This window comes from Pseudophryne corroboree, chromosome 6 (assembly GCF_028390025.1).
Source record: "Pseudophryne corroboree isolate aPseCor3 chromosome 6, aPseCor3.hap2, whole genome shotgun sequence".
Taxonomy (NCBI): domain Eukaryota; kingdom Metazoa; phylum Chordata; class Amphibia; order Anura; family Myobatrachidae; genus Pseudophryne; species Pseudophryne corroboree.
The window spans coordinates 381,671,711-381,694,908 of NC_086449.1; the positions used below are offsets into that span (position 1 = coordinate 381,671,711).

The 23,198-nt window shown below is 44.6% G+C and overlaps 1 protein-coding gene across 1 annotated transcript in view; it reads right to left on the minus strand.

Moving 5' to 3' along the window:
• EXOC4 (exocyst complex component 4) overlaps positions 1-21,398 on the minus strand; it is an 868,528-nt gene extending 847,130 nt beyond the window's left edge. The window contains exon 1 of the mRNA XM_063926760.1: positions 21,101-21,398. Coding sequence (XP_063782830.1) covers positions 21,101-21,171 — 71 coding nt within the window. The 5' untranslated portion in view covers positions 21,172-21,398. The remainder of the gene's footprint in view (positions 1-21,100) is intronic.
• Between the last annotated feature and the right edge of the window lie 1,800 nt (positions 21,399-23,198).

Sequence of the window (23,198 nt, forward strand, 5' to 3'; positions counted from 1 at the left end):
AAGGAGTATCATCATTTCTGCCATTACCTTGGTAAAGACCCTCGGTGCCGTGGACAGTCCAAACGGCAGTGTTTGGAATTGGTAATGGCAATCCTGTACCACAAATCTGAGGTACTCCTGGTGAGGATGGTAAATGGGGACATGTAGGTAAGCATTCTTGATGTCCAGGGATACCATGTAATCCCCCTCCTCCAGGCTTGCAATAACCGCCCTGAGCGATTCCATCTTGAACTTGAATTTTTTTATGTATGTGTTCAAGGATTTCAAATTTAAAATGGGTCTCACCGAACCGTCCGGTTTCGGTACCACAAACAGTGTGGAATAGTAACCCCGTCCTTGTTGAAGTAGGGGCACCTTGACTATCACCTGCTGGGAATACAGCTTGTGAATTGCCTCTAGCACAGCCTCCCTGCCTGAGGGAGTTGTCGGCAAGGCAGATTTGAGGAAACGGCGGGGGGGAGACGCCTCGAATTCCAGCTTGTACCCCTGAGATACTACTTGAAGGATCCAGGGATCCACCTGTGAGCGAGCCCACTGATCGCTGAAATTTTTGAGGCGGCCCCCCACCGTACCTGGCTACGTCTGTGGAGCCCCCGCGTCATGCGGTGGACTCAGAGGAAGCGGGGGAAGAATTTTGATTCTGGGAACTGGCTGACTGGTGCAGCTTTTTTCCTCTTCCCTCGTCTCTGTGCAGAAAGGAAGCGCCTTTGACCCGCTTGCTTTTCTGAAGCCGAAAGGACTGTACCTGATAATACAGTGCTTTTCTTAGGCTGTGAGGAAACCTGAGGTATAAAGTTTTCTTCCCAGCTGTTGCTGTGGATACGAGGTCCCAGAGACCATCCCCAAACAATTCCTCACCCTTATAAGGCTCTATGTGCCTTTTAAAGTCAGCATCACCTGTCCAGTGTCGGGTCTCTAATACCCTCCTGACAGAATGGACATTGCATTAATTCTGGATGCCAGCCGGCAAAATATCCCTCTGTGCATCCCTCATATATAAGACGACGTCTTATGTTCGCAAAATAGTATCCCTGTTTGACAGGGTTACAGACCACGCTGCAGCAGCACTATCTGCAGGTCTCAGTCTAGTACCCGAGTGTGTAAATACAGACTTCAGGATAGCCTCCTGCTTTTTATCAGCAGGTACCTTCAAAGTGGCCGTATCCTAAGACGGCAGTGCCACCTTTTTTGACAAACGTGTGAGCGCCTTATCCACCCTAGAGGATATCTCCCAGCGTAACTTATCCTCTGGCGGGAAAGGGTACGCCATCAGTAACTTTTTAGAAATTACCAGTTTCTTATCGGGGGAACCCACGCTTTTTCACACTTCATTCACTCATTTGATGGGGGAACAAAACACTGCCTGCTTTTTCTCCCCAAACATAAAACCCTTTTTTAGTGGTACTTGGGTTAATGTCAGAAATGTGTAACACATTTTTTATTGCCGGGATCATGTAACGGATGTTCCTAGTGGATTGTGTAAATGTCTCAACCTCGTCGACACTGGAGTCAGACTCCGTGTCGACATCTGTGTCTGCCATCTGAGGGAGCGGGCGTTTTTGAGCCCCTGATGGCCTTTGAGACGCCTGGGCAGGCGCGGGCTGAGAAGCCGGCTGTCCCATAGCTGTTACGTCATCCAGCCTTTTATGTAAGGAGTTGACACTGTCGGTTTATACCTTCCACCTATCCATCCACTCTGGTGTCGGCCCCACAGGGGGCGACATCACATTTATCGGCATCTGCTCTGCCATCACATAAGCCTCCTCATCAAACGTGTCAACACAGCCGTACCGACACACCGCACACACACACACAGGGAATGCTCTGACTGAGGACAGGACCCCACACAGCCCTTTGGGGAGACAGAGAGAGAGTATGCCAGCACACACCAGAGCGCTATATAATTTTGGGATTAACACTATATTGAGTGAATTTTTCCCAATAGCTGCTTGTATATACAATATTGCGCCTAAATTTTGTGCCCCCCCTCTCTTTTTAACCCTTTGAGCCTGAAAACTACAGGGGAGAGCCTGGGGAGCTGTCTTCCAGTTGCACTGTGAAGAGAAAATGGCGCCAGTGTGCTGAGGGAGAAGCCCCGCCCCTTTTTCAACTGACTTTCTCCCGCTTTTTCTGGAATACTGGCAGGGGTAATTTTACATCTATATAGCCTCTAGGACTATATATGATGTAGATTTGCCAGCCAAGGTGTCATATATTGCCCTCAGGGCGCCCCCCCCCCAGCGCCCTGCACCCTCAGTGACCGGAGTGTGAAGTGTGCATGAGCAATGGCGCACAGCTGTAGTGCTGTGCGCTACCTTGGTGAAGACTGAAGTCTTCTGCCGCCGATTTTCTGGACCTCTTCTTGCTTCTGGCTCTGTAAGGGGGACGGCGGCGCGGCTCCGGGAACGAACACCAAGGCCAGTTCCATGCGGTCGATCCCTCTGGAGCTAATGGTGTCCAGTAGCCTAAGAAGCCCAAGCTAGCTGCAAGCAGGTAGGTTCGCTTCTTCTCCCCTTAGTCCCTCGATGCAGTGAGCCTGTTGCCAGCAGGTCTCACTGTAAAATAAAAAACCTAAAATAAACTTTCTTACTAGCTCAGGAGAGCCCCTAGTGTGCATCCAGCTCGGCCGGGCACAGAAATCTAACTGAGGTCTGGAGGAGGGTCATAGTGGGAGGAGCCAGTGCACACCAGATAGTACCTAATCTTTCTTTTAGAGTGCCCAGTCTCCTGCGGAGCCCGTCTATTCCCCATGGTCCTTACGGAGTTCCCAGCATCCACTAGGACGTCAGAGAAATAAACTATATGCATCTAAATAATAAAATGCTAACGCTGCTCCTCGCCTCTCTGGGAGGAATTAAAGTGTTTTGAGCAATTCAAGTGTTGCTCTGTTCAGACGCGCACATCCGTCGGCGCTGACATTACCGTTATGTTGTTCTGTCATTTTGACGGGCTGGTTTATAATTGCCATTAATCAATAGCTGTGACTGCAATGTATTTGTTAGCATATGTTGTCTGCAACCCCAACATTAAAATTGAACAGTGAAACCAAACCCAAACTTTAATTTAGTAAGTGCTATTTCTAGCTTTTGAAACGATACTAACCGAAGTCAGTGTTTATTCATTACAATTAATATTATTGGTATTGTAGTCAGTACATTTTTGATGCATGATTTTTTTATTTATTTTTTTGTATTATTATTTTCTTTTAATAGCAGCATTCCAGTATACAGGCACAGGTTAAAACTGTTGATTGAATTCACTTCTGGATATTTAGGCATATACTGAAAACTGGCAACAGAACTATAATGCACTATATAATGTACAGTTGACACTATAGAAAATAAGGATTCATTATGTTTAAGATTTTTTTTAATTGCATGTTTAGGTAATTCTGAACTATGCAGTTTAATTTCATGCTTTATATTTGGAATATTCATGAGATTTTCCTATATATTCAGACATTACACTTTAATGGACCAAGGTCACAATCATTAAAAGGCCATGTACTGTAGTTAGTTAATGGAAAAATTATTACTTATACAGTTAAATACTTGCTATTCTTTATAGAATTCTAAGAAGTCAATCCAATCAGGTGATAATTTGTTTCATGAAATTCACATTCATTGCGCACATACGCTTACCTGAGAAATGCAAGATCCAATTAGGAATGCCAATGGGCCTGATTCAGATGTGGTACGAGTTTCAAGGAAGATGCAGCGATAACGTTGTATGGTGATGCAGCAGGAGGCATCTATCACAAGCAGATGCCTCCTTCTGCAGTAGCAATTCATCTTGCATCCTAGGATGCAGCATTGTGTCATTCACTACTGGGAGGCTTGCAACAACCATGGGGACACGCAAGCCGCCTGTCGCAGAGGCCAGAAATGCTCTGTCCTACAACTAAGATCCCTGGCCTCTTCCCTCCCCCTAAATGATGGCATCACACCTCTGTTTTTGAAAACGTAGGCATCGCTGCCCCCTCCTCGTCCACCAAATGGCAGCAGACTGACAGTCATTGACAGTCTGCTGCTGACCTGCATCCTGATAATTGCTTCTTTGTGCATCAGGAAGCAACTCCAACCACATCTGAATAACCCGCAATATGCGGTACTCACAGCAAGGTTACTTTTCTACAAAATGCAACCTGGGAGAAGTGAGGAAAACATCCTGGACCTCAAACAAATTACAACTGAGACAGCAGGGCATTATAGAAGGCTGTTAGCGGCCAATAAGCGATAAATGTCTATCTAACCCCACTCCCATCAATACATCCCCTCCGGGTACCTGTATTACATCATTTAACCTATTATTGAACTTTTTATCAAAATTCACCTGAAAATCTACATGTCTTTAGTGGCCAGACTATGGGGTATATGCAATTGCGGTCGAATTCCCGAAATTGTCGAAAAACGGGACTTTTCGCCCAAAAAATAAATAAAATAAAAAAATCGACAATGCAATTCAGTACTTTCCGTCAAAAAAACTGACTTTCAAAATTCGACTTTTTGAAATTCGACATTTGTCAAATTCGACATTTCTGCAATGGTACAAATGCAGCAATTCGCCAAAAGTATATTCAATTGAAGTTTGGAAATTCGACAACAGTGCTTTTAGACAGTAAATTCGTCATTTTCAATCCGCCACACTTTGGTGGGAGAATATAATAAAAAAAAATTAAAAACATGTTTTTTTTGGTGTTTTTTTTATTGGTAATAGCATATCTATTTATATTAGAAGGGATTAGGTACCTGGTTTGTCTATTTTGGAGGCACAAGTATTATTTATATATTTTTTTAAATATTTTTTTTTTTTACTTTTTTTTAAAAAATGGAATGGTAAAATCCCGAAAAAAAATGGCGTGGGGTCCCCCCTCCAAAGCATAACCAGCCTCGGGCTCTTCGAGCCGGTCCTGGTTCTAAAAATCCGGGGAGGAAAAATGACATGGGATCCCCCGTATTTTTAAAACCAGCACCGGGCTCTGCGCCTGGTGCAAAAAATACGGGGGACAAAAAGAGTAGGGGTCCCCCGTATTTTTTACACCAGCATCGGGCTCCACTAGCTGGACAGATAATGCCACAGCCGGGGGTCACTTTTATACAGTGCCCTGCGGCCGTGGCATTAAATATCCAACTAGTCCGGGTTGCCGTTTTGTTGTTTTGCCAAGTACGTGGATTATAACCTGGACACTGGATCAGGTGAGTATAATTTTATTCACAGGTACCCCGGATTCTACTTGGACAAGTGGACCGAACGTCGTGTCAACATAGGTAAGTATGTGTGTGTCGGCAGGTGTGAAATAAAGTTGTACTTTCAAGGTGTGCGTGTCCTGTTTTTATTTGGGTATTTTTTTTCCAGTAGAACTACAGGTACCAGCGGGCACGTTTTTCTCCCGCATGCTGGTACTTGTAGTTCTCCAAGTACCAGCTTGCGGGGGAGGCTTGCTGGGACTTGTAGTACTACTGGAAAAAACAATATTCTTTCATTTTTCCAAAGGCAATCAGCCCCCCATCCGCAGCCCTTGGATGGGGGGGGGACAGCCTCGGGCTTTACCCCTGGCCCTTGGGTGGCTGGGGGGACGACCCCTTGATTGAAGGGGTCCCCACTCCCCCAGGGTACCCCGGCCAGGGGTGACTAGTTGGATATTTAATGCCACGGCCGCAGGGCGCTGTATAAAAGTGACCCCCGGCTGTGGCATTATCTGTCCAGCTAGTGGAGCCCGATGCTGGTGTAAAAAATACGGGGAACCCCTACTCTTTGTCCCCCGTATTTTTTGCACCAGCACCAGGCGCAGAGCCCGGTGCTGGTTTTAAAAATACGGGGGATCCCATGACATTTTTCCCCCCGGATTTTTAAAACCAGGACCGGCTCGAAGAGCCCGAGGCTGGTTATGCTTTGGAGGGGGGACCCCACGCAATTTTTTTCAGGTTTTTTCCCGTTTTTTAAAAATCGGAACAAAATCCGTCAAATTGGCCGTTTTTCGTTAGCGGGACTGTCGAATCCGTTTTTTTATTGAATATGGTCAATTTCGGCACCCACTTGCCGAAATTAGACGGTCGAATTGTGTCGAATTAAAAAACGGCCAAAAAATTGCCGCGATTCGCCGCTAATTGCATATACCCCTATATGATTTAAACCCCTCCAAGTGCATGTTATTCATTAGCAGGGGAGTCTCAACATTTCTACCTTGAATTAAGCATTTCCCCTACCTATTTACCTGCACAAAACACGTGAATTTCTTCTAGAAAAACAATGCAAGTTTGTAAATGGATTGCAAATGAAATTTGCAGTGCGAGTTCCTCATGAAAATGGCTTGCAGATGCCAACTTGCACATAACTGGATGACCCCTTAGGTACGTATCACATTGAAGACAATTTTCAGCTGCAGTACTTGGTAGCATCCTGTCCATTTTTACAATTTCCTGTTTATTTCCTGTGGGTTCAGAGTCTCTTCCAGTATTATTTTTAGATTAGACACATTAACAATAGAAAATATTTAAACATGTAGAAAAAAGCACAAGGGGTTCGTAAACTATTAGTAATAATCTCGGCAGTTGCTACGAAATGTATCCTACAGTTGTGGATACAACCCACCATACTTCTTTCGCTGGAGAAACTATTCTATATATTTAGGATGGATGGATTGGTTGAAAGCCTCCTTAAAAAAAAAAAAAAAAACATTTATGGAATGCTTCTTCAATACATTGGAGTGTTATATTGATACTCTGTCCCTAATGCTCAAAAACTAGCTTCAGAATTGCTTGAAATGTACGATTTGGTATGTGCTCTTCTGATCCTTTGATAAGTTAGTCATGATGCGCGGGTCTTGGATTAATTCCCTTTTCTTTCTTTTTCTTAAATGTATGCATAGCAATTACATCTTTAAAAAAATTTTTTTTTATATATATATATATATATATATATATATATATATATATATATAAAAAAACATTTTATGTACATTCTTGCCAATCTGATATTTGACTGTCGATATATCATCTGTGATAACTAAATATTGTATTTTCACTATGTTCATGATTCAATAAAGAAAAATTTTATGGAAAAAAAAAAAAACCACATGCAGAAAAACCAGCAATATACAAAAAGAGATCAAAAGATAATTTAAAAGGCTTTTTGTGCCTTTAATATTGAAGCACCTCCTTCTAATATATAAATAAAGTGGATCTAACCTCCAGTATTTCCAAAAACATAGGGTAGGATGTGACATTATCTACACAATCTGGCAATGTCAACTTCCACAATGGATCCCATACATTGTTTGTCTCTTAAATGTCCTGGACATTGTCAAAGTCGAAAAATATTGTAGTACACACACCACGTACTAACCACACACACATGCCCGCTGCGTGTGCACTTGTTCCGCCGTGCGTGCACATATCCGCATTGCGTATGATCGCTCCCGCGGTCCTGCGCGTGGTATGGGTATTTACGCCGGAGTTTGTGAGCGCATAGAGGGTTATCAAAACATTACATAATTAATCCAAATAGTGCACATTGTACACATAGCCCCCCTGCACCACATCAGCAAGTATCCACAGTTTAAATGATTCCAGGACTAAGGGATTCGCCTTTGCATGATAGGAAGGGACAGACTAAGGTTATAAGGTGATGTCTAGTATCCAGCTGTAGGGTATTTTAAGGGTAACATTCCGGTGTTGGTTAGAGGAAGATCGCATGTTCCTGCGTATAGTTATGTGCAGAAGTAGAATATAGATATAAACTGTATTTACTGTATATTATGTATGCGGCGGGAATCCAGAGGAGACCACCCACAAGCGCAGTTGAGCAAGACATCGCCCACCTTTTCAAATCAACCTATGACCTCTCCTGTAATGTAAAGATGCATCTCTGTGTCCAATGGACAAAGGGATTACAGTATCCATTGTATTGCTTTTGGAAGTTGTGTATAAAAAGCCTGTTGCTGCCTGGCCGGGCAGAAGACTCTTAACGCTATCTACCCGATTAGCGGAGGACTGGACCAGGTTGCGCAAGCAAATATTCTCACGTATATACATTTACTGTAGCCATTTACTCTGTTGTATTGTAGAGTATAAATTGTATTGTTATCACCTTCCAGATATATACGCTGAGGTGTCGGAGCCCAGTGTTTAACTACACATCGGTGTTGTGTCCTCTTTTCCCTGCTAGGGTTTAAAGCGTATTACATTACCTAACTGCTTAAGGTTTAAAAGTGTATTGATAAGTTGTGTACGCGCTGCGGGTACTTTGTACCGTCAGCGCTGCATAAGGTTTAAGGTGTAACATCATTGCAGTGCTTTGCTGCATAAGGTTTAGAGTGTAATAATATCATTGCATTGCATTACTAATAAGGTTTAAAGTATATCAAGAGTGTGTGCACGCTGTGTGTACTTTGTACCCCCAGCGTGGCGTTTGTACGCTAAGTCCGTACACGGTACGGGACTCTGTACGCAAATAGCATACAAAGTACGTAGAGTGCATATTAAGTCTAGCGGCCGCAGCGGTTCCATGGTAAAAGTGTGTTTAAAGGTATAGCTTTATGGTTTAAGACAGTGGTTCCCAAACTGTGTGCCGTGGCACCCTGGGGTGCCGCGGGACACTTGCAGGGGTGCCTCAGGTTGGTGGTCAAGGACCAATTCAAACTATTTATTGTCAATTTAATAGGCAAAACCAGTGATGATGGCTTCCAGTTATAAAATATGTGGACAAACAGAAGCAAATCTTGTCCCTCACCACATAACTGACCCTAAGGATGACATATAAACATAATTCACTTAATCTAATATTTTTTTCTAAATTTCTCAATAAGAAACTTGTGGCCTAGGGGTGCCGTGAAAAAAAATCTGACACTCCAGGGTGCCTTGACTCACAAAAGTTTGGGAACCACTGGTTTAAGATAATATCGACATTATCAACATACAAAACACAAATCATTAGCGAGAAGGACTTAAATCCTGAACTTCCTGTCTTAAAACAAATGTACTATTTAGCAGGACATGAACTAATTTAAGAGCCGCAATTAACACTCAACTCAGCAAAAGTGCCCTATTTTTTTCTTCAAATATATATATATATATATATATATATATATATATATATATATATATATATATATATATTTATTATACACACACATAAATAGTATTTGTATTCGGCACTCATGAAATAAACATCACAGTCATCTTGCCCGGTGCCCTCTAAATCAACTTTGCAGGTTGAAGATGTAAGCACAATGAAGCGGTACTCCAGGACTTAATTCAAATAAACGGGTCCAGTCTCCCGATTTTGATGTGCAACGTTTCGGTTTTAATCACAAACCTTCGTCAGGCATATACATACAACAGAACAAGTCTTACCTATATAACAAATGAAATCACCAGGTGCAGTGCAGTCCAGGAAGCCCCAGAGTTAAACTTCCAGCTGATGTCATGCAGCATGGACTAATTACGTAACAAGAGAGTGTTAACCCTTCACCACACTACAGACATGGAAATGAATGAATGACGTTTAATATTCAAACGATACTTTGTAAATACAATGATCATCCACAGGATAAAATGCAACAAGTTATATCAAAGATTATATAGGAGTATAGCAATCGGGCCGATTATACAACACCACATCACAATTGACTTAAATGGTTAACAAGGGGGAATCAATTAGATCAATTAATGAAAACACATGTAGAGATAAAGAAAAACATCACAGAAAACTGCTGTAAGAAAGTGTGAAACAATGTTGCAGTTTGATTTGTTTGCCAGAGTGCGGATGTACTATAGTGTCTCCTGTTTCTAGGTATGTGCAAGTGGTACACCCTAAACATTTATAATTACCCGCTGGTGACAGATCTAGGCTCTTGCTACAAAGGGAAGCACAGTGGATTGACAGGCTCAACACTGTAACACCTAAGGGGTTAAATTAAACACTTTCTTACAGCAGTTTTCTGTGATGTTTTTCTTTATCTCTACATGTTGTTTTCATTAATTGATCTAATTGATTCCCCCTGGTTAACCATTTAAGTCAATTGTGATGTGGTGTTGTATAATTGCCCCGATTGCTATACTCATATATAATCTTTGATATAACTTGTTGCATTTTATCCTGTGGATGATCATTGTATTTACAAAGTATCGTTTGAATATTAAACGTCATTCATTCATTTCCATGTCTGTAGTGTGGTGAAGGGTTAACACTCTCTTGTTACGTAATTAGTCCATGCTGCATGACATCAGCTGGAAGTTTAACTCTGGGGCTTCCTGGACTGCACTGCACCTGGTGATTTCATTTGTTATATAGGTAAGACGGGTTCACTACGATATGCCGGCGGTCGGGCTCCCGGCGACCAGCATACCGGCGCCGGGAGCCCGACCGCCGGCTTACCGACAGTGTGGTGAGCGCAAATGAGCCCCTTGCGGGCTCGCCACGCTACGGGCACGGTGGCGCGATACGCGCGCCACACTATTTTATTCTCCCTCCAGGGGGGTCGTGGACCCCCACGAGGGAGAACAAGTGTCGGTATGCCGGCTGTCGGCCTCCCGGCGCCGGTATGCTGGTCGCCGGGAGCCCGACCGCCGGCATACTGAAGACCACCCGGTAAGACTTGTTCTATTGTATGTACATGTCTGACGAAGGTTTGTGATTAAAACTGAAGCGTTGCACATCAAAATCGGGGGACTGGACCCGTTTATTTGATTTAAGTTCTGGAGTGCCGCTTCATTGTGCTTATAATAAATATATCTATCTATCTATATATATCTATATATCTATATATATCTATATATATATCTATATATCTATATATATATATATCTATATATATATCTATATATATATATATATATATATATATATCTATATATAAAAAAAACAAGCAAGCAATTTTAAAGTGCTCTGATACAAAAAAAAGTAGGTAAGTTAGATAACATCAAATTTGTTTTGCAAATCTTTGCGTATATAACTATTCCCAAACAAAATTACAGCTCTGATATTTTATTCCTTCCCACAAGGGGCTGTGCTAGAGTGTTTGGCGCCCCCCTGCAAATGACACATTTGCGCCCTCCCATCCATAAAAAAGGGACAGTGCGCACCGCAAAAAGGGGTGTGGTCACACAAGGAAGAAGCGTGATCACATTGGTATGCACAATTCAAATTACACCACACAGTATTACAATCTTATTCACATTACCCGAAACAGTGCCCCTGATTCACATTACGCCACATAATAGTACCCCTTATTCACATTATGTTGCACAGTAATGCCCCTTATACACAGTGCCCCTTATCAGAGATGTAGCTAGGTGCCATGGTGACCAGAGAAAGGTATGTTTGAGTGTCCCCTCATCTGTACTGAATTGGGGGCATGTTACATTTGAAAGAAAAAAAATAGGATTTTAATAACCTACCGGTAAATCCTTTTCTCGTAGTCCGTAGAGGATGCTGGGGTCCATTTTAGTACCATGGGGTATAAACTGTTCTGCAGGAGCCTTTGGCACTTTAAGACTTTTTAACAGTGTGAACTGGCTCCTCCCTCTATGCCCCTCCTCCGTGCCTCAGTATAGGAACTGTGCCCGAGGAAACGTACATATTCGAGAGAGGATTTACTAATAAACTTGTGGCGAGATTCACACCATACACAAGAAACAGGTCGGCTAACATGGCCTTTAACATAACTCATGCCAACCAGCATGTATAACGTAACAGCAACAGCTGTCAACATCTAAACACAAGTGTGTAAAAAAATGTAAACGTAATCAGCAGGAAAAATGGAGCACTGGGCGGGAGCCCAGCATCCTCTACGGACTAAGAGAAAAGGATTTACCGGTAGGTTATTAAAATCCTATTTTCTCTTACATCCTAGAGGATGCTGGGGTCCATTTTAGTACCATGGGGATATACCAAAGCTCCCAGTACGGGCGGGAAAGTGCTAATGTTCCAGCAGAACTGACTGACCAAATTTTAGGTCGTCAGCAGCCAAGGTGTCAAACTTATAAAACTTAGCAAACATGTTTGCACCTGACCAATTAGCAGCTCGGCAGATTTGCAATGCCGAGACACCCCGGGCAGCCGCCCAGGACGAACCCACTTTCCTTGTACAGTGGTCTTTTACCGAAGTCGGTAACAGCAATCCTGCCATGGAATGAACATGCTGAATAGTACCTCTGATCCAGCGCGCAATAGTCTGCTTAGTAGCAGGATCCCCAATCTTGTTGGGGTTTTAGAGGACAAATAAGAATTCTGTTTTCCTTATCCTAGCCGTTCTTGCGACATAAGTCCTCAATGCTCCGACGACATCCAAGGACTTTGGGATGGCTGAGGTGTCAGAAGCCACTGGCACCACCACTGGTTGGTTGATATGAAAAGAAGACAACCTTCGGAAGAAAGTGCTGACGTGTTCTCAGTTCAGCCCTATCTTCATGAAATATTAAGTAAGGACTCTTGTGTGAGAGTTCCTAACCCAGACACTCATCTGCCTGAGGCCAAGGCCAACAGCATGACCACTTTCCAAGTGAGAAACTACAACTCTACCTCTTGTAGAGGCTCAAACCAGTCCGATTTAAGGAACTGCAACACCACATTAAGATCCCATGGCGCCTTTCACGAAGGTCTGGACCTCAGGAAGAGAAGCCAATTGATTCTGAAAGGAAACTGTCAAGGCCGAAATCTGAACCTTGATAAATCCTAATCTCAATCCAGCATCCACACCCGTCTGTAGAAAAAGGAGGAGAAGACGTCCTAATTGAAACTCCACTGCAGGAGACTTCTTGGATTCACACCAAGATACATATTTTCTCCAAATACGATGGTAATGTTTGGACGTTACCCCTTTCCTGGCCAGAATAAGTGTGGGAATGACACTTCATTTGGGAATACCCTTACGGGCTAGGATCTGGCGCTCAACAGCCATGCCGTCAAACGCAGCCGAGGTAAGTCCTGATAAACTAATGGCCCCTGCTGAAGCAGGTCCTCGCAAAGAGGAAGAGGCCGAGGATCTTCCAGTAATAACTCTTGAAGATCTCGATACCAAGCCCTCCTTGGCCAATCTGGAGGAATGAGTATTGCTCGAACTCTTGTTCTTCTGATGATCTTGAGAACTTTTGGAATAAGTGGAAGTGGAGGGAACAGATACACCGACTGAAACACCCACTGGGTCACCAGTGCATCTATCGCTATTGCTTGTGGGTCTCTGGACCTGGAACAATATTTCTGAAGCTTCTTGTTGAGGCGTGATGCCATCATATCCATTTGAGGAACGCCCCAATGACTTGCCACCTCCGCAAAGACTTCTGGGTGGAGGCCCCATTCGTCTGGATGGAGATCGTGTCTACTGAGGAAGTCTGCTTCCCAGTTGTTCACTCCCAGAATGAAAATTGCCGACAGAGCTTTTGCATGTCTTTGCATGTCGCCTTGCGTGACTGCTCCCCATCCTCGGAGACTTGCATCCGTGGTCACAAGGATCCAGGTCTGAATCCCGAACCTGCGTCCCTCCAGGAGGTGAGAAATTTCTAGCCACCACAGGAGCGAAATTCTGGCTTTTGCTGGCAAGATTATCTTTTGATGCATGTGGAGATGCGACCCGGAACACTTGTTCAGTGGGTCCCACTGGAAGACCCTGGCATGGAATCGGCCATATTGTAGCCCCTCGTTAGCCGCTACCATTTTTCCCAACAGGCGAATGCACTGATGAATTGATACTGTTCTTGGTCTCAAAAGTTGTTTGACCATGCTCTGGATCTCCTGAGCCTTTTCCACCGGTAGAAATACTTTCTGTACCTCGGTGTCCAGTATCATTCAAAAAAAATGATAACCTCATCGTCGGTTCAAACTGAGATTTTGGAAAGTTGATGATCCAACCGTGCTGTTGAAGTACCGTCAGGGATAACGCTATGTTCTGGATTAGCTTGTCCCTGGATCTCGCTTTTATGAGGCGATCGTCCAGGTATGGAATTATGTTGACTCCTTCTTTGCGAAGGAGAACCATCCTCTCCGCCATCACCTTGGTGAATATTCTCGGACTGTGGAAAGCCCGAACAGTAATGCCTGGAATTGGTAGTGGCAATCCTGAACTGCAAACCTCAGGTATGCTTGATGTGGCGGGTAAATGGGGACATGCAAGTAAGCATCCTTGATGTCCACTGACACCAGAAATTCCTTTTCTTCCAAGCTGGAAAACACCGCTCTCAGGGATTCCATCGTGAATTTTAATATTTTTAATTAAAGATTCAGAGTCTTTAGGTTTAAAATCGGCCTGACCGAGTCGGCAGGCAGGAACCAAGGCAATTACTTTGTCTTGACATAATTTGTGTATTGCATTCAGGACATTTGCGCTGTCCTGAGCAGAAACTGGCAAGGCTGATTTGAAAAATCGGCATGGGGGGGGGGAGGTCTTGAAATTCCAACTTGTAACCTTGGGATATTATCTGTAAAATCCAAGGATCTAGGTCTGAGCGAAGCCAGACCTGGCTGAAAAATAGTAGACGTGCCCCCACCCGATCGCACTCCTGCAGAGGAGCCCCAGCGTCATGCTGTGGTTTTTGCAGAAGTAGTTGCTGACTTCTGCTCTTGGGAGCCTGCGGGTGTTGTAGGTTTTCTACCTTTTCCTCTCCATTTTCCTGTGAAAAAAGGGGTACTTTAAGCCTTTTTGTACTTGTTGGGCCAAAAGGACTGCATATGCTATACTTTTTTTAGCCGGTGTAGCTGGCGACGGCAGAAATGCCTACTTGCCAGATGTAGTAGTTGATATCATGGCAGCTAATTTCTCTCCAAAGAGGGCCTCACCATTGTATGGGAGCGCCTCAATAATTCTTTTGGATTCTGCGTCAGCATTCCATTGGCGTATCCAGAGCACCCTGCGGGCTGAAATCGCCATAGCAGAGGCACGTGAGCCCAGTAAGCCTACATCCTTCATAGCCTCAACCAAATAACCTGCTGAATCTTTGATATGACCTAGAATTTGCAGCATGTCATCTTTATCGACCGTATCAATATTATCAAGTTATCTGCCCACTTTTCAACTGCGTTACCTACCCACGCAGAAGCAATTGTTTGCTTGAGTAACGTACCCGTAGCAACATAGATGGACTTTAAAGTCGTCTCTAATTTGCGGTCAGCAGGTTCTTTTAATGAAGCTGACCCTGGGGCAGGTAAAATTATTTTCTTTGACAACCTAGAAACTGAGGTGTCTATCATTGGGGGTGACTCCCACTTACGCCTATCCTCCTCTGGGAAAGGGTAAGCTACCCGCAACCTTTTAGGGATAGCAAATTTATTTTCCAGGTTAGCCCAGGATTCCTCAAAAAATGTATTTAAGTCCTTAGACGGAGGAAAAGTTACCACCTGTTTTTTATTTAATTTAAAATAATCTTTTTCCTCAGGTGTAGGTGTTGTGTCAGGAAATTCCAACATCTCTTTTATAGCGACTATCATACATTGGAATGCTCTTAGCCAGTTTGGGGTCTACCCCCCTCAAATCCCCAGTGTCGACTTCAGTGTCGTAATCTGTGTGTGTCCCTTTGCATAATTTGGGCCAGGGACCTTTTCTGGGAACTGGAGGGGTCCCGAGTGGATGATGTGGAATAATCAGCAAATAGAGCATCTTCCACAGACTGTCTCCAATGCTTTGTCTGTTCCTCAGACTCAGAATTTCTTCGCTAGTTTAGCCATATTACTCTGCAGCTTTCTCACCCACACAGGCTCAGGACACTCTTGTGCCTCTAACATGGGTTCCTCTGGGGAAGAGCTTTCTCTAGACATGGTACACGCGTGTACAGTCACACCACTCACACACGGAAGCTAATGGAGACAAACTTACACTAATGTCTGTCAGAGGGAATTGCCAGTCCACACCATGCGCCCTATATGTATTACATACAATGAATATACATATATGCCAAAACAGCGCTTTTTATCAAATGTGAAGCCCGCAGACTTCAATAAATTATGTGCTCCCCTCCCCTTCTATAACACCATAACACCCTGGTACTTGAATCAGCGATGTGTGAGGAGAAGCAGCCTGAAGGATCAGCGCTCCGGCGTCTCTGTGAGGAGTAAATGGCGCCAATTGAGTGTTACAAGCAATTCTGAGGTGAAGCCCCGCCCCCTGTAATGGCGCGGTACAGTCACAGTAATATTTATACTGGCGTGGGTAGTGTACTCACATGTATGTACATTTTGCCAGTGAGAGTAAGGATTTATCATGTCCCTCAGAGCGCGCTCTGCACCCTGTGCCGAGAGACATGTTGCTGCGCAGCGTCCCGCGCTGCGCTGGTACCTTTATGCCATGATGACCGGAGGGCCCCTCTCTGCAGGTCTCCGGTAAATACTCACCAGCCTTCTGGCTCTGTTAGGGGGTGGCGGCAGTGCTGTGGGAGTGAGCAGCAGCCAGGCAAGGGCTGTGTTTAGTACCCTTCAGGAGCTAATGGTGTCCTGTCAGCGGAAGCAGAGCCATTAAACTAACTGAGAAGTTGGTTCCTACTTCCCCAAGTCCCAAGAAGCAGGGAAGCTGTTGCCAGCAGCTTCCCTGTAAAATAAAAAACCTAACAAAGTCTTTTCCAGCAGAACTCTGTAGAGCTCGACTGGTGTGCATCCAGTCTCCCGGGCACATTTTCTAAACTGAGGTCTGGAGGAGGGGCATAAAGGGAGGAGCCAGTTCACACTGTTAAAAAGTCTTAAAGTGCCGAAGGCTCCTGCAGAACTGTCTATACCCCATGGTACTAAAATGGACCCCAGCATCCTCTAGGACGTAAGAGAAATACATTTTAAAATAGATGACAGGGCCAGTTCTAGACCTTGAGGAGCTCAGGGCGAAAGTTTCCTTTGGTGCCAGTCATGCTCAAGACAGGGACAGCACCAAAAATATAGGGGCCACAGAATAGTACCAATTCACGTTACCCCGTACGGTAGTGTTCGTTAGTCACATTACACTGCACAGTAATGGGTTCACTACGATATGCCGGCGGTCGGGCTCCCGGCGACCAGCATACCGGCGCCGGGAGCCCGACCGCCGGCTTACCGACAGTGTGGCGAGCGCAAATGAGCCCCTTGCGGGCTTGCTGCGCACGCTACGGGCACAGTGGCGCACGCGCCACGCTATTTTATTCTCCCTCCAGGGGGGTCGTGGACCTCCACGAGGGAGAATAAGTGTCGGTATGCCGGCTGTCGGGATCCCGGCGCCGGTATACTGTGCGCCGGGATCCCGGCAGTCGGCATACTGAAGACCACCCCACAGTAATGTCCGTTAGTCACCTTTAATAGCACAGTAGTGTCAGTTAGTCACATTACACTGCAGAGTAGTACCCTTTATAAACGTTACACCGCACAGGAAAGCCGCTTATACATGTTACTCCAGAGTAAAAGCCTCTAATACACGTTATGCCACAGTAAAGCACCTTATACATGTTATCCAGGTAGAGCAGCTTACACACATTTGCCAGGTAGAGCCCATTATACACATTATTAGCACAGATCACTCGGCACACATCACTATACACACACAGCAATGTGTGCTGAGGGATCTGTGCTAACCAGTGTTCTGTATACACATGCTAGGCGATCTGACTAGATTTATACTGCATGCATGCATGAATGAATGATCTGCGCTGGTGACCACGATGCGCGGACCCACGTATTGCTATGGGGTATACACATGGAGCAATCTAGTCAGATTGCTTAGAAAATAGGTAAAATTACCCCGTGTGTATGGGGCATAAGACACAGTACTGAAAAGCGTGTATCAAGTGTCCGTCCCAGTATCCATATACCATACACTGACGCAGACTATAAAACAGTGTACAGTTATTATGGTCTATAATATGTGAACTGAAGTACACACTTTGTTAGCTGTATAGAGTGGTAACATTTGAAACCATTCAGCTGATACAAATAACATCTTTGCAAACAGCATAATTTTCTAAAATGTATCAGAGTCAAAGAATCCCTAATAGACATGTAAATAGTGAAGTTTAACTTCCAGAGTCTAGGTACAGATTAAAGGGAAAGTAGATATACCTTAAATTACTTGTAGAAACAGCAATTTAATAAACTACAAGTGGTATAAATTCATACTGGGAAGTAATAAAAAGGACACAAGCTAGAGAACATACTGTGAATATATATGAAATATCTGTGACCATTACAATACCACCACGTATGTAAGACAACATTAGAAATATTTACTAGTCCCTCAGTGCAACAAGAGGTAATTCAACACCCCACTGATGCAAGATGGAATATACCCCTACTACGTAATTAAGAAATACAACTGATAATACACTGCTCAAAAAAATAAAGGGAACACTAAAGTAACACATCCTAGATCTGAATGAATGACATATTCTTATTAAATACTTTGTTCTTTACATAGTTGAATGTGCTGACAACTAAATCACACAAAAATGATCAATGGAAATCAAATTTATTAACCCATGGAGGTCTGGATTTGGAGTCACACTCAAAATTAAAGTGGAAAAACACACTACAGCAGTGGTTTCCAAACTTTTTTGGATCACGGCGCCCTAGAATATCAGAATTTTTTTCACGGCACCCCTAGGCCAAAAATTTCTTATTGAGAAATTTAGAAAGAAATATTACATTAAGTTGATTGCGTTTATATGTCATCCTTAGGGTCAGTTGAGTGGTGAGGGACAAGATTTGCTTCTGTTTGGCCACATATTTTATGACTGGCAGCCACCAGCACTGGTTTTGCCTATTATATTGACCATGAATAATTTGAATTGGTCCTGGACCACCAACCCAGGGCACCCCTGCAAGTGTCCCGAGGCACCCCAGGGAGCCACGGCACACAGTTTGGGAACCTCTGCACTACAGGCTGATCCAACTTTGATGTAATGTCCTTACAACAAGTCAAAATGAGGCTCAGTAGTGTGTGTGGCCTCCACGTGCCCCTACAACGCCTGGGCATGCTCCTGATGAGGTGGCGGATGGTCTCCTGAGGGATCTCCTCCCAGACCTGGACTAAAGCATCCGCCAACTCCTGGACAGTCTGTGGTTGGTGGATGGAGCGAGACATGATGTCCCAGATGTGCTCAATTGGATTCAGGTCTGGGGAACGGGCGGGCCAGTCCATAGCATCAATGCCTTCGTCTTGCAGGAACTGCTGACACACACCAGCCACGAGGTCTAGCATTGTCTTGCATTAGGAGGAGCCCAGGGCCAACCGCACCAGCATATGGTCTCACAAGGGGTCTGAGGATCTCATCTCGGTACCTAATGGCAGTCAGTCTACCTCTGGCGAGCACATGGAGGGCTGTGCGGCCCCCCACAGAAATGCCACCCCACACCATTACTGACCCACTGCCAAACCGGTCATACTGGAGGATGTTGAAGGCAGCAGAACGTTCTCCTTGGCGTCTCCAGACTCTGTCAAGTCTGTCACATGTGCTCAGTGAGAACCTACTTTCATCTGTGAAGAGCACAGGGCGCCAGTGGCGAATTTGCCAATCTTGGTGTTCTCTGGCAAATGCCAAACGTCCTGCACGGTGTTGGGCTGTAAGCACAACCCCCACCTATGGACGTCGGGCCCTCATACCACCCTCATGGAGTCTGTTTCTGATCGTTTGAGTAGACACATGCACATTTGTGGCTTGCTGGAGTTCATATTGCAGGGCTCTGGCAGTGCTCCTCCTGTTCCTCCTTGCACAAAGGCGGAGGTAGCGGTCCTGCTGCTGGGTTGTTGCCCTCCTACGGCCTCCTCCACGTCTCCTGATGTAATGGCCTGTCTCCTGGTAGTGCCTCCATGCTCTGGACACTACGCTGACAGACACAGCAAACATTCTTGCCACAGCTCGCATTGATGTGCCATCCTGGATGAGCTGCACTACCTGAGCCACTTGTGTGGGTTGTAGGGAGGTCACACAGGCACGTGGAGGCCACACACACTACTGAGCCTCATTTTGACTTGTTTTAAGGACATTACATCAAAGTTGGTTCAGCCTGTAGTGTGTTTTTCCACTTTAATTTTGAATGTGACTCCAAATCCAGACCTCCATGGGTTAATAAATTTGATTTCCATTGATCATTTTTGTGTGATTTTGTTGTCAGCACATTCAACTATGTAAAGAACAAAGTATTTAATAAGAATATTTTATTCATTCAGATCTAGGATGTGTTATTTTAGTGTTTCCTTTATTTTTTTGAGTAGTGTATATTCTGAGGAGCTCACTAAGACCTATCATTATTTGAAATAATAAAAAAAATATATATTTTTATCCCACCGAACCCCTCTTCAAGATATTGTAATAGCTACAGGATGGTAGGATAAATAATAAGAGAGACACATTAGAAAGTACAGAAGTTTTTGTTGTTGTTTTTTTTAATTCACATTATTCTAATCTTTTCACATTTCTAAACTTTTTTTACCTCTATTTTGCTGATTAACATTTTAACTTGAATCAATAAAGGATACATTTTATAGAATCTTTTTTCTTCTAACGGGTCTATTTACTAAGCCTCGGATGGAGATAAATCCAACAGAGATAAAGTACCAGCCAATCGGCTCCTAACTGTCATTTTTCAAACACAGCCTGTGACATAGCAGTAAGGAGCCGATTGGCTGGTACTTTACCTCTGTTGGCATTATCTCCATCCAAGGCTTGGTAAATAGACCCATTAGACTTCTGTTCTCTTTTTGTTTCTACACTTCTGAGTCTATTGCGGCAAAACAAAAGTAACATCGGAAAGTTGCATGAATTGCTCAATTCAATGGGAAAAGTACTTCCACTGAACTGGGAACATTGATGGTTGCTAACCATGGGTTTCCAATGTCCACCCCTACAGCAGATTCATTACTGTGTTCTTCCCATTCACTCTTTGCCGTATACCGACTACTGTGACAGGAATGGCTGCTGGCTGTCAGTAGCTCCCACATAAGTCACTGACATGAAACAATGTTTCATAATTACCATGTGAGGCACCACATGCACCAATAGGAAAGTCTATCTATTAGTACGAGCTAATGCTTACTGAAACACATTAGTGACCACTCTAAGAAGTACAATCAAGTTCAGCCCAGGAGATATGGCAGGCAGCAGTGTGGGCACTGAGGCAGGGAGCTAGTGGCAGCTGGTTAACCCGCCGCCACACCACCTACCTGATGACAGAGATCAGCAAGCCTGAGGGGTCTTTGCTTTTGCTGATCTGGCCTCTATATGCCGCGGACATCGCTGCTGTACAGGTACTCCTCTAGCACACAGCGTCAAAACACCTACAACGCACTCCCTGACATCATCAGGAGTCGCCCGATCACGTGGTCAGATCATGTGACCGCTCTGTTATTGTATGCAAAGGGGCTCCTGGTGCTAGCTGCGGCTGCCACGCAGTGTAATAAACACGAGCTGAGGCTGATGCACATAAGTTGTACGATGAAAGCGGAGTGGGATGGGGCCTGTCGGGGAGATGCTGGCAGCACACAGGCCGGGGGCAATGTGGGGAATCGCGAAGCAGACTGGCGCTGGAGCATGTCAGCATACGGTAGATGCTAGAATCAAGTAGCCTAAAGGACCTAGGTAGATGCTAGACTCAAGTGGCCTAAAGGACCTATAACGTCAGGAGGAGGAGCTACGCCAGCAGGACAGTTTTTCTACTATCCATGCCACCAACTACTACTTTTAGTAACCCGATGGTGAGCGGATCGAGCCACCGAGCCCGAAGCTCGGCGAGCGTTTATTTCGGGTATCCTGTTCGGGCATTGCTCCGCCCCTTGGTGACATCAGAGGTCCCTTACCCAAATTGGATTTAGAATTAACCAAAGGACCTATAACTTCAGGGGGAGGAGCCACATCTTTATGGGGAGGAGCTTAGCCAGCGGGATAGTTCTACTATCTACGCCACCAACTACTACCTTTAGTAGCGAAGCGGATCGAGCCACCGAGCTCGATGCGTGGCGAGCTAAGCGAGCCCGTGAGGGTACGTTTCAGGTACCCTGTTCGGGCATGGCTCCTCCCCCTGGTAACGTGGCTCCTCCCCCTGGTGACGTCAGAGGTCCCTTACCCAATTTGGATTTAGAACCAACCGTCAGCATACAGTACCTCCCAACATGACCCTCTCCAGGAGGGACACAATGCTCTGCTCCTGGGCTTCCCTCTTAATCTGTGATTGCCATGACCTGTTTTGAACAGGTAAATTGATAAGAACGGTGTTCAACGCAGGTGATGGCATTCATACAATAATAGGGAAGTCAAGGTGCAGAGTATTGTGTCCCTCCTGGAAAGGGTCATGTTCGGAGGTATGTGTCATGGAGACACCTGTGGAAGTTGGGGCCAGAGGCGGATTTAGACCTCATGGGGCCCTAAGCAAGGCACCGATTTGGGTCCCCCCTTCCTCTAGTTGGATCCCTCCCAACACCCCCTGCGGCCACCGTGTCCTCTGCGCATGCGCAGAAGGACTACCCGGTCCTAAACCCGGAAGTCTTTTTATCTCAAAGGACCGCTCACATCGGGAGGGCTGTACTTTGAGAATTACATTGCATTTATAAGTACAGTTGTGCTCATAAGTTTACATACCATAGCAGAATTTGTGATTTTCTGGCCATTTGTCAGAGAATATGAATGATAACTCACAAACTTTTCTTTCACTCATGGTTAGTGGTTGGGTGAAGCCATTTATTGTCAAACAACTGTGTTTACTCTTTTTAAATCATAATGACAACAGAAACTACCCAAATGACCCTGATCAAAAGTTTACATACCCTGGAGATTTTGGCCTGATAACATGCACACAAGTTGACATAAACGGATTTGAATGGCTACTAAAGGTAACCATCCTCACCTGTGATCTGTTTGCTTGTAATCCGTGTGTGTGTATAAAAGGTCAGTGAGTTTCTGGACTCCTGAAAGACCGTTGCATCTTTCATCCAGTGCTGCACTGACGTGTCTGGATTCTGATACATGGGGAAAGCAAAAGAATTGTCAAAGGATCTGCAGGAAAAGGTAATTAAACTGTATAAAACAGGAAAGGGATAAAAAAAGATATCCAAGCAATTGAGAATGCCAATCAGCAGTGTTCAAACTCTAATTAAGAAGTGGAAAATTAGGGATTTTGTGGAAACCAAATCACGGTCAGGTAGACCAACAAAAATTTCAGCCACAACTGCCAGGAAAATTGTTTGGGATGCAAAGAAAAATCCACAAATAACTTCAGCTGAAGCTGGGCTGCATGGTTGAGTCGCCAGAAGAAAGCCATTACTACAC